Source organism: Myxocyprinus asiaticus, chromosome 17, assembly GCF_019703515.2.
Source record: "Myxocyprinus asiaticus isolate MX2 ecotype Aquarium Trade chromosome 17, UBuf_Myxa_2, whole genome shotgun sequence".
In the NCBI taxonomy this organism is placed as follows: Eukaryota; Metazoa; Chordata; class Actinopteri; order Cypriniformes; family Catostomidae; genus Myxocyprinus; species Myxocyprinus asiaticus.
Window position 1 is genome coordinate 12007427 of NC_059360.1, and position 13272 is coordinate 12020698.

At 38.9% G+C, this 13272-nt stretch overlaps 1 protein-coding gene across 7 annotated transcripts in view; it reads left to right on the forward strand.

Annotated features, from left to right (window-relative positions):
- The window catches only part of LOC127455208 (SPARC-related modular calcium-binding protein 1-like), a 134954-nt gene that overhangs the window by 100211 nt on the left and 21471 nt on the right, over window positions 1-13272 (forward strand). For all 7 annotated transcript variants that reach the window (XM_051722907.1, XM_051722908.1, XM_051722909.1 and 4 more), the window contains one exon: window positions 12998-13103. In XM_051722907.1, coding sequence (XP_051578867.1) covers window positions 12998-13103 — 106 coding nt within the window. The remainder of the gene's footprint in view (window positions 1-12997; window positions 13104-13272) is intronic.

Here is a 13272-nt window from a genome sequence, read left to right on the forward strand (position 1 = left end):
TCGGCCTGGTGCGCTGGCTACAAGGCACACAGTGGTCTGCCCGTCTTGCACTGCCAGTTCACATAACACAGTTCAGCTAGTTGTGGCATTTTGTATAGGGTCCCCTAATGTCACTAAATCTACACAACATCAAGTGAGTGACAGATAGGGAACGTCCTGGTTACTTTCGTAACCTCCGTTCTCTGATGGAGGGAACGAGACGTTGTGTCCCTCCTGCCACAATGCTGGGCTACCCGCTGAAATGGCCGGGACCTTGTCTTGGCTTCTCAGCACAAAACCTAAATGAGTTGTTGCATACCAGCTCCTTTTATACCCGTATGTTTGGGGGAATGGTATGCAAATACCACTCGCCAATTTCCATTGGCCTTTTTTCAAAGACCAGAGGTGTTTCGGGCTAGTGTCACTACATTGACACAATGTCTCGTTCCCTCCATCAGGGAACGGAGGTTACGAAAGTAACCAGGACCTTTTTGAATGTCTGTTCGTGAGACGTTCATTTCACAAAACAGTCATGCTGCAGTTAAAATTAGGCTTGCTTGAGCATTAAGTGTCGTTTCAAGTTCTGGCTTTTTTCGTGGACATGTTTTTAAAATTCAGTTGGTATTACTAATTAGCTGCAACATAACGTATGATGCCCAATGGCATAGGGTGTCTTATTCATTGTGAAACTGTGTTTTCACACTGAAGGCCTAGACTTTAACTGCACGGCCCGCCACTGGTCTTTAAGCAGCTTGGAAAATTCCAGAAAATGATGTCAAGCCTTTAGGCAGTTAGCCAATTAGCTTCTGATTGGAGGTGTACTGAATTGGAGATCTACCTGTGGATGTATTTTAAGACCTACCTTCAAACTCAATGCCTCTTTGCTTGACATCAGGTGAAAACCAAAAGAAATCAGACAAGATCTCAGAAAAAAAATTGTGGACCTCCACAAATCTTGTTCATCCTTGGGAGTAATTTCCAAATGCCTGAAGGAAAAAGGTAGAAAAGTATCTATATCCACAGTAAAACAAGCCCTATATCAACATATCCCTGCTCTGCAAGGAAGAAGCCACTTCTCCAAAACCACCATAAAAAAACAGACTACAGTTTGGACAAAGATCTTACTTTTTGGAGAAATGTCCTCTGGTCTGAAACAAAAATTGAACTGTTTGGCCATAATGACCATTGTTATGTTTGGAGGAAAAAAGGTGAGGCTTGCGAGCCGAAGAACACCATCCCAACCATGAAGCATGAGAGTGGCAGCATCATGTTGTGGGGGTGCTTTGCTGCAGGAAGGACTGGTGCACTTCACAAAATAGAAGGCATCTTGAATAAAGAAAATTATGTGGATATACTGAAGCAACATCTCAAGACATCATCCAGGAAGTTAAAGCTTGGTCGCAAATGGGTCTTCCAAATGGACAATGACCTCAAGCATACCTCCAAATTTGTGGCAAAATGGCTCAAGCACAACAAAGTCAAGGTATTGGAGTGGCCATCACAAAGCTCTGACCTTAATCCAATAGAAAATGTGTGGGCAGAACTGAAAAAGCATGTGCGAGCAAGGAGGCCTACAAACCTGACTCAGTTACACCAGTTCTGTCTGGAGGAATGGGCCAAAATTCCAGCAACTTATTGTAAGAAGCTTGTGGAAGGCTACCCAAAATTAGTAACCCAAGTTAAACAATTTAAAGGCAATGCTACCAAATACTAACAAAGTGTATGTAAACTTCTGACCCACTGGGAATGTGATGAAAGAAATAAAAGCTGAAATAAATAATTCTCTCTACATTTATTTTGACATTTCACAGTTTTATAATAAAGTAGGGATCCTAACTGACCTAAAAACTGACCATGCCAAACTGAGTTTAAATGTATTTGGCTAAGGTGTATGTAAACGTCTGAATTCAATTATATATATATATGAATTTAAATATTAATGACCTATCAATGGAATCGATGGCATGTAGCCTTGTTCAAGTATTTCTCAATTAAGGAAACATTAGTTTATCGAGTAAATTTTAAGTAACTAATAAGTAATAAAAAAAATTAAGAGCAGTGAGTACAGTACTGTAGTTTTCGCATTTTAGTTTTATCTTGTCTATATTTTTGTTTGATTAATGTTAACAACATACTAGACAGTGGTAGGTATTTTAGGCTGCATTTACACTGCATGGCGTATTTCATAGATTCACTATTTTGACATAAATCTGTGGAAAAAATTATAATTAGTATTTTTATTGTATTTTTTGTCCTGGTTGTTTACTTTCACTTGAAACAAAATTACTTTGTTTACATTGAAACCTTGCCAAGATGGACCGAATTAAGTGTGATACTTTGCAAAAACCAGGTACCGATACTATGGAAATACTGGTATCATTGCATTTTTAAAAAAAAAATTTTTAGTACAAACATACGTAGTTCTGAATCCCTACCACTGACATTCCTACCTGCAACATCATCATGCTACTACTGTACTACTAACAAACAAACTCAAGGCTGAACTACAGGCTGGCTCTTTACAGTATGTAATAAACATCTGCCGATCTGCCATACAGTACGGGAAGTTTGACAAGAAGGATCTGATTCCATATGCTCTAATTTAACACTCGGGCTGAGATGCACTGAGCCAGCACGTCATTGCATTTGTCCAAACGTTACAGATACTAATTGAAGTCACCTGGTGAGCCACAGGACCCCGCCTCCCATACTGCCCTGGGCTAGCAAATTCAGAGAGAGAGAAGGGAAAGCATGAATGAATGTGTGTCAGGGTAGAGGAGAGAGAAACCCATGTGAATGCATTGGGTAAGCTTTGAAACTGTAGTTTGCCAAGCTTCAAGCTACATATAATTTAAACTACAGTCATCTTTTTGAAAAAGTAGTTCGCTACACTACAAGCTAGGGGTTGCACGACTACTGATTTTTAATAGTCGACTAGTCAAGCCAATTAGTCGAGTCTAATTCAACTAGTCACGACATCATCCTTTAAATTTTACATTCACTACAATGTAATTGGTTTTATCTAGTTATGTTTTTTTTTTTTTTTTTTAAGCAATAGCAACATAGCTACATGTCATCAGTCATTAGATAGCCAGCTAGGCTGTGCCTGGGGTCCTATAGGTTGCCATGGAATCGCACATATGCAGTTTGACACCTGAGGGAAAATTTATGAGCATTGTTTTGTATGTGGATGGAATGAACATAAAACATTATGTTATCTACTTGTGAGCACCTTTTTATTAGAAATGTGCAACAATAGGTAGGCATACGTCAAGCTGTAACATAGCTAAAAGTTAAAATAAGTATCTAAACATATTTAGGTTAGTCTGGACTACCTGTAGCTGCTGGCTGTTCCCCCTCCTCTTGTAGCCGCTTCTAGATCCCGTGACGGACACGGGATCTAGCGTGTAGGATGGGGATGCGTTCTGTCATGACATCGCACTCGAACTTGAAACGCTTTCTAATTGTCGTCAAATCATCTTCTTGAAGGAGCGAACAGCAACCATGTCAGATGTCATAACACACAAAGTTGTGCTGATCATGTTGAAAATCACTAACTAGTGTTAATGGGTGCCTTTTGTATTGATTAGGCATAGAACAAGTATTTCCTTTAAATTTAAGTCCACTTTGCAAATATTGGAGGTAACCGTAGCATCTGTGATATCTTTATGAAAGTACATTTGAGCCACTTTGCTCTTTAAGTTCCGAGCCATGGGCCTTCATGTAACAATGCTGGCAATGATGATGAGAACCCAAGTGCAGTTTTATTTACAGAATGTAAAATCCAAAAACCCTAACTAAATATAAACATGACTTGACTAAAAACATGGCTTGACAATAAACGTGGCCTGACATAAACATCTACACTCACATTCAATACTTGACAAAAGACAATGGTGAACATGAGGGCTTAAATACAAGACATGGGAGAACATAAACCAATGAACAAACAGAACTCTAACAAGATAATTAAACAATAAACCAACGAAAACATGACAGATGAACATGGAGGGAAAACATGAAATCACATGACAAGGGAACAGGAACTAAACTTTTCAAAATAAAAGAAATGAATCAACAAAATACACGACATATTCCCCCCACTAAGGGGCGTCTCCTGACACCAACACATCAACAAAACACGTAAAACATGACTTAAATTCAAAGTTCTGTAGGGAGCTGGGGGGGGGGGGCTGTCTTAAGGCATGGGGCGTGGCGTGGCAAGAAAGGGCGAGGGGCATGGGACCAGGGCAAAGTCCGTAGGGGGTGGAGCCATGAAAGGCTCGAGGGGCGGAGCCATGGAAGGCAGAGCCTGGAGAGTAGCCGAAGACTCGAAGGGCCAGGGTGGAGCCGATGGCAGGGAGGATCAAGGCGGTGCTGGAGGCTCGGAGGAGCAAGGCGGAACTGGGGGATCGGAAGACTGAGGTGGAGCCGGTGGGACTGAGGACCAAGGTGGAGCCATAGGGAAGGAGGACCAAGGTGGAGCCATAGGGAAGGAGGACCAAGGTGGAGCTGACAGATCGGAGGGACGAGGTGCAGCCAGAGGATCGGAGAGCCAAAGCAGAACCAGGTGACCGACAGACCAAGGAGGAGCCGGAGGGACGAGGGACCCCAGCAAAGCCGACAGGCTGAAAGACCACAGTGGAGCCGAGGGAACGCAGAGCTGAGGCAATGTCGAGGGACCGACAGGCCAAGGCGAAGTCCAGGGCTCGGAGTGTCCAGGCGGGGTCAGAGGGCCGAAAGTTCCCCTTGCCTGCTCAGGAGAACTAAGGGTGGGTATAAGGGTGGGAACATCTCCAGGTCCAACTGCTCAGGTGTGGCTGTGACGTGGCATGGAGCAGGCTGAGGCGTTGCTGTGGCATGGCATGGAGCAGGCTGAGGCGTTGCTGTGACGTGGCATGGAGCAAAAGATGGCGCTAGCTCAGCGACCATGACTAGGAACTCTGGTTTGGCGGCCATGTCGTGGAACTCTGGCTCGGCGGCGGCCATGTCGTGGAACTCTGGCTCGGCGTCTGCCTCCCCCACAGTGAATGTGGAACCAATGATCTGTAGGGCGAGGTCGATATATTGAGCCAGGCTGAAGGAACTGTGAACACCAGGCATCAAGGAGGAGATTGACTCACTTAAACCAAAGCAAAAAATATCTTTGAGGGCGACCTCATTAAAGTTCACCTGGCTGACCAAATCGCAGAACTCCTCAACATAATCCTCCAGGGGACGATTCCCCTGACGTAGCCGTATGAGTCGAACAGCTGGGTTCATAGTGTCAAGTATTCTGTAACGATGCTGGCTGCTGGCAATGGCAATGATGATGACGAAAACGAAGATGATGAGAACCCAAGTGCAGTTTTATTTACAGAACATGAAATCCAAAAACCCTAACTAAATATAAACATGAACATGGCCCGACAAAAAACACAGCCCGACAAAAAACATCTACACTCACATTCAATACTTGACAAAAGACAATGGTGAACATGAGGGCTTAAATACAAGACATGGGAGAACATAAACCAATGAACAAACAGAACTCTAACAAGATAATTAAACAATAAACCAATGAAAACATGACAGATGAACATGGAGGGAAAACATGAAATCACATGACAAGGGAACAGGAACTAAACTTTTCAAAATAAAAGACATGAATCAACAAAATACACGACACTCCACATCCACTGGCAAGTTTCCAAAACATAGGATGGCAGGGGAAGAGTAATTTATATTCATGAGTAAAGTGATAACTTACTGGAGAATTCAGTAATATTCACAAGGAAAGCCCTACCTGATTAGTCAGAGAAACTTTAACACAACCCCTTAACCTAACCCTAACAAATCAGGTAGAGCTTTCCTCATAAATGTGAATAAGACTTCTTTGCCATTCTACTTTTCAGAAATCCATCAACTGCTGTATTTCCTACAGATGCGTATTGTAAATTACATGGAAAGCAACTAGTTGACTTCCGGCTGACAGTGTCAACTTCATTAGTTATAGATCACTAATCTATGCAACCCCTTCAAGGTAATAACAAAGAGTAACTAACTGTATTTAAGCAATTTAACAGGGGCAATACATTTTAGATAATTAAATGTAATTTAAATAAATAAAGCAGATAAAAAATGTTTTTTTAAAAAAAACAGCAGTAAATTACTAGCACAAAAAGCAATGATCATGTTTTAATGCTCAATTTTACACTGATTAATTTGAATAAGCCGGCAATGTGTAAGGTCATGTAAATGCCTTAAACAGTTTTCCTATATTTGGGTAAGGTCATTTTGTTCTGTTTGGCTTAATAAACCGATCGACACAGGTAGATTTTTCCTATTACTCTGATTTCGCATTGAAAAGAAACACCTTTAACAGCATTCTTACAGGCTTATCCAAAGCATTGTGCACATGACTATATACAGTGGTGTGAAAAAGTGTTTGCCCCCTTCCTGATTTCTTATTTTTTTGCATGTTTGTCACACTTAAATGTTTCAGATCATCAAACAAGTTTAAATGTTAGTCAAAGATAACACAAGTAAACACAAAATGCAGTTTTTAAATGAAGGTTGTTATTATTAAGGGAAAACAAAATCCAAACCTACATGGCCCTGTGTGAAAAAGTGTTTGCCCCACCTGTTAAAACATAACTTAACTGTGGTTTATCACACCTGAGTTCAATTTCTCTAGCCACACCCAGGCCTGATTACTGCCACACCTGTTCTCAATCAAGAAATCACTTAAATAGGACCTGCCTGACAAAGTGAAGTAGACCAAAAGATCTTCAAAAGCTAGACATCATGCCGAGATCCAAAGAAATTCAGGAACAAATGAGAAAGAAAGTAATTGAGATCTATCAGTCTGGAAAAGGTTATGAAGCCATTTCTAAAGCTTTGGGACTCCAGAGAACCACAGTGAGAGCCATTATTCACAAATGGCGAAAACATGGAACAGTGGTGAATCTTCCCAGGAGTGGCCGGCCGACCAAAATTACCCCAAGAGCGCAGCGACGACTCATCCAAGAGGTCACAAAAGACCCCACAACAACATCCAAAGAACTGCAGGCCTCACTTGCCTCAGTTAAGGTCAGTGTTCATGACTCCACCATAAGAAAGAGACTGGGCAAAAATGGCCTGCATGGCAGAGTTCCAAGATGAAAACCACTGCTGAGCAAAAAGAACATTAAGGCTCATCTCATTTTTGCCAGAAAACATCTTGATGATCCCCAAGACTTTTGGGAAAATACTCTGTGGACTGACGAGACAAAAGTTGAACTTTTTGCAAGGTGTGTGTCCCATTACATCTGGCGTAAAAGTAACACCGCATTTCAGAAAAAAACATCATACCAACAGTAAAATATGGTGGTGGTAGTGTGATGGTCTGGGGCTGTTTTGCTGCTTCAGGACCTGGAAGACTTGCTGTGATAAATGGAACCATGAATTCTGCTGTCTACCAAAAAATCCTGAAGGAGAATGTCCGGCCATCTGTTTGTGACCTCAAGTGGAAGCGAACTTGTGTTCTGCAGCAGGACAATGATCCAAAACACACCAGCAAGTCCACCTCTGAATGGCTGAAGAAAAACAAAATGAAGACTTTGGAGTGGCCTAGTCAAAGTCCTGACATGAATCCTATTGAGATGCTGTGGCATGACCTTAAAAAGGCAGTTCATGCTCGAAAACCCTCCAATGTGGCTGAATTACAACAATTCTGCAAAGATGAGTGGGCCAAAATTCCTCCACAGCGCTGTAAAAGACTCATTGCAAGTTATCGCAAACGCTTGATTGCAGTTGTTGCTGCTAAGGGTGGCCCAACCAGTTATTAGGTTTAGGGGGCAATCACTTTTTCACACAGGGCCATGTAGGTTTGGATTTTGTTTTCCCTTAATAATAACAACCTTCATTTAAAAACTGCATTTTGTGTTTACTTGTGTTATCTTTGACTAATATTTAAACTTGTTTGATGATCTGAAACATTTAAGTGTGACAAACATGCAAAACAATAAGAAATCAGGAAGGGGGCAAACACTTTTTCACACCACTGTAGATTTTTATGTCAAAAGTACAGAATAACCCAATGATTTTCAAGTACGATGTAAACATGGTTTTCATGCGCAATTAGCTGATTTTTAATATTTATTAGTTTATTGGTGTGCATTTAAATGAACTTAATGACTTAGTTAAGGTGACAGCATCGAACTGTAGTACATACATTTATTCTTAAAGGGATACAGTTGTTCACCCAAAAATTTTAATTCTCTTATCATTTACTCACCCTCATGCCAAGATGTGTATGACTTTCTTTCTTCTGCTGGACACAAACAAAGATTTTTAGAAGAATATCTCAGCTCTGTAGGCCCATACAATGCAAGTGAATGGTGACCAGAACTCAATCGCAGAGCAATAGAAGGCGCAATAGGAAGTGTAATCGAGCTTAAAATCATGATCGACAATGAGACTGCTGTCAAGATATACAGTGAAAAAAGAGTTACATTTTGGTCTGTTCTCACTCAAAACCAACTGGATCGCTTCAGAAGACATTGATTAAACCACTGGAGTTTGATGAATTATGTTTATGCTGACTTTATCTGCTTTTTGGAGCCTTAAAGGCCTGATCACCATTCACTTGCATCATATGGACCTACAGAGCTGAGATATTCTTATAAAAATCTTTGTTTGTGTTCAGCAGAAGAAAGTCATACACATCTGGGATGGCATGAGGGTGAGTAAATGATGCAAAAATTTACATTTTGGGGTGAACTAAACCTTTAAAGTTGCACTACAGAACTTGGGCTCTCTAAATATATGGTTATACCCTAAAATTGCAAGCAACTTGCGAAGGAACATTTTACATCAATTGTGTTTCGGCACTGCTCTTCTGTGCGAATAAATCTCATGGTTTGAGATTACATGGACTTTGCCTGTGATCATTCGGTGGTATTAACCTGCAGAGTGATTACGTGCTATTTTTTTAACGTTGATATGTTATTCGTTTAAACATTTATAACTGAGATATTACTTGCTTTAAGGAAGAAAATCAAAACTCTTATTTGAATATTTTAGTATGATTATTCAATTGTTTTATCCACTACACATTCATGTTTGTAATGTACTATACATATCAATTTAAGAGGGGAAACTCGTGGTATGGCTGATATGAGATTAACTGAAGACCTTTAATTATTTTTATATTACAATCTACATCCTCACTGGATAATGCAAGTAGACTGTAATATTACGATAGTTGGCCTATTGACTGCACAAAATAAAACTGTAAACTCAAAACACAAAAAACAGGATTCAATAGTGATGGGGATGAAATATATATTTTATTTAACATGAAAATAATATTCAGAAATGTGCAATATAACAAATACAATAATAAACAGTTTCCTTAATCGTTTCTTTGAAAGTAAATTCAAAATAAAGAGATGGTTACATGCTAAACAAATTAATATGTACATTACTGAGCTATGAAATCAGTATGTTATAAACAACTTGAGATGAGTACACATTCATGGGGAACTACCCAGAAACCACACGTACATCTCTGAGATACTTTAAGAGCATTTCATCTGGAAATCATCACATTTTATTTAACCTTTAATAGACATCTTAAAAAGATTAGACTTACATACATTCTAAATCATAAACATCTCAAAGACATCTGCTGAATGTCCTTTTGACATCCGAGAGGAAATGTCTAATAGATGTATTGCAGATGGGTAAACACATCTGAAATAGACATCTGGGTGATGTGCTATCAGGGTACATTGTAATACCTTGTACCTATGGTGACTTTTAGATGCAATTTAAAATTTTCCACTCTGTTTAAACAGAATACAGCTAAAAAGGCAATGTAACGTGATACAACAACTTGTTTTCAAGCATTTCTGTGACTGGGGTTAAACATATAGGAAAACAGCGGCACACGTGTTACCTCTAAACTGCAGCATTGTTTTAAAATTTTCATGTCATGAATATTAATAAACATGTTACAGTAATTTTACCAGAAAACGATTCCTATTAAACAATTTGCGATCGGTAAACACAATATCCCCCGAGTAATGTTCGATTCATGAAAGCATGAAAACCAATATAAGCTTCAACAACCCTACTAGAAAACATATTCAAGCATTACAGTAAGTAAAGAACTTTGCCAAACAGTTAACAATCAGACATCCATCCAGAGACTGCCGTCCTGCTGCCGGTGTCCTGAATTGCGACTGACTAAACAGATATAGCTTCCCCAGCCACCACACATGACACAGTAGCCGGGCCTTCTTCTTTTATATATATATATATATATATATATATATATATATATATATATATATATATATATATACAGTTGAAGTCAGAAGTCATTAAAACTCATTTTTTAACCACTCCACAGATTTCATATTAGCAAACTATAGTTTTGGTAAGTCGTTTAGGACATCTACTTTGTGCATGACATGAGTAATTTTTCCAACAATTGTTTACAGACAGATTGTTTCACTTTTAATTGACTATATCACAATTCCAGTGGGACAGAGGTTTACATACACTAAGTTAACTGTGCCTTTAAACAGCTTGGAAAATTCCAGAAAATTATGTCAAGCCTTTTTACAATTAGCCAATTAGCTTCTGATAGGCTAATTGGAGTCAATTGGAGGTGTACCTGTGGATGTATAGTCTCAGTGCCTCTTTGCTTGACATCATTGGAAAATCAAAAGAAATCAGCCAAGACCTCAAAAAAATAAATAAAATAAAGATAAATTGTGGACCTCCATGAGTCTGGTTCATCCATGGGAGCAATTTCCAAATGCCTGAAGGTACCACGTTCATCTGCACAAACAATAGTATGCAAGTATAAACACCATGGTACCATGCAGCCATCATACTGCTCAGGAAGGAGGCGCATTCTGTCTCCTAGAGATGAACGTAGTTTGGTGTGAAAAGTGCAAATCAATCCCAGAACAACAGCAAAGGACCTTGTGAAGATGCTGGAGGAAACAGGTAGACAAGTATCTATATCCACAGTAAAATGAGTCCTATTTCGACATAACCTGAAAGGCTGCTCAGCAAGAAAGAAGCCACTGCTCTAAAACCACCATAAAAAAGCCAGACTACAGTTTGCCAGTGCACATGGGGACAAAGATCTTACTTTTTGGAGAAATGTCCTCTGGTCTGTTGAAACAAAAATGTAACTGTTTGGCCATAATGACCATCGTTATGTTTGGAGGAAAAAGGGTGAGGCTTGCAAGCCGAAGAACACCATCCCAACCGTGAAGCATGGGGGTGGCAGCATCATGTTGTGGGGGTGCTTTGCTGCAGGAGGGGCTGGTGCACTTCACAAAATAGATGGCATCATGAGGAAGGAAAATTATGTATATTGAAGCAACATCTCAAGACATCAGTCAGGAAGTTAAATCTCGGTCAGCAAATTGGTCTTCCAAATGGACAATGACCCCAAGCATACCTCCAAAATTGTTGCAAAATGTCTTAAGGACAACAAAGTCAAGGTATTGGAGTGGCCATCACAAAGCCCTCCGATAGAAAATTTGTTGGCAGAACTGAAAAAGCATGTTCAAGCTAGGAAATCAACAAACCTGACTAAGTTACACCAGTTCTGTCTGAAGGAATGGGCAAAAATTCCAGCAACTTATTGTGCGAAGCTTTTGAAAGGCTACCCAAAACGTTTGACCTAAGTTAAACAATCTAAAGGCAATGCTACCAAATACAAATAAAGTGAATGTAAACTTCTGACCCACTGGTAATGTGATGCAATAAATAAAAGCTGAAATAAATACTTCTCTCTACCATTATTCTGACATTTCACATTCTTAAAATAAAGTAGTGATCCTAACTGACCTAAGACAGCGAATGTTTTCTACGATTAAATGTCAGGAATTGTGAAAAACTGAGTTTAAATGTATGTCAACTTCTGACTTTAACTGTATATATATATATATATATATATATATATATATATATATATATATATATATATATCATTATTATTAAAATATAATTATTAATATTTATTTTGTAAAGCCTTTCTCTGCAAATATTGATATTTGAAACTAATTGTTATTAATTTGATTAATTAATTGGCATATGTAATTAATTCATTTAAAAATGTTAATCAATTGACAGCCCAAGTAAAAGTAACATGCAGGGATTTTTGTTAACACTTTTATGACACGTGTAAATTGAGAAATCTAGGTATTGAACCGATTTGCTAAAACAATCTCTCCAAGACAGTTTGCTGAAATGAATCAAAAAGAAAAAGAATGTCTGCAAATCAAAGTGATAAAAAATGTTATGTAGCATTGTTACACAACACTGCTACACTTTAGAAAAAATTGCTTGTTACTGGAAAAGCTACTATTTTGAAAACAGTTGAGTTACTGTAATGCTTCTAGAGAATGTCGTTTAGTTAGTAGCATCGGTACTTTTAGTTGGCTACTCCCCAAAACTGAGTGAACACAAGTGAAAATGTAATTTGAGATTTTTTACATTTTCCTTTTTTAAGTTGCACTTTAGGAGACACAATTAACACAAGCATATTCGCTCAAGTAGAGCACACTCTTTCAGCCTCCCATCTGGGACAGTTAAAAAGTGTTACCCAAGGTGTTCAGCAATGTGTCATAAAAGTTAACAGGGCTGCGGTGGTCTGCGAAAGTGCCCTTGTCACCTTGCCACTCTACCTTTTTGTACTACTAAACAGCTCACACATGTACAAAAGCATTCAGCACAAATGCTGATATCTCTTGCTTTGTATGCTATATTGATTATCATGTGTTTGAAATGCTAAAATGTTGAGGTGATATCCAAGTGACTTTTATGTTAGAAATCAACCGTATTGCATTATGCTGCCATATGTTGACTGGGATGGCACAAATGCTTCCCTCTCTAGTTGTGTACTTAATTGTAAACAAGCTTGTCTGAAAATCTTTTTAATTTGAAAAATTCCTTATGTGTGTGCAGTTGCGAAACTTAATGAAAATGCTTGTGGTAATGTGGATCTTTCTTTGTTTAAATGTTACAGGGTGTCCAGAAGGAAAGAAAGTGGAATTTATAACCAGCTTGTTGGATGCCCTTACTACTGACATGGTTCAAGCTATCAACTCACCAACCCCCTCTGGTGGTGGGAGGTAAGAGACTGCAGTAAATGAACAAATGTGACTGTCATTAATAAAAAGTATGTTTCTTCAAAACAATGGTCTAAAGACAATTTACAGTACAGTCTTGAAAATATACCCGTATTTATTACAAATCAGTAAACAGTGGAAAGCCATATGAATTTAATTGAATACATGATCC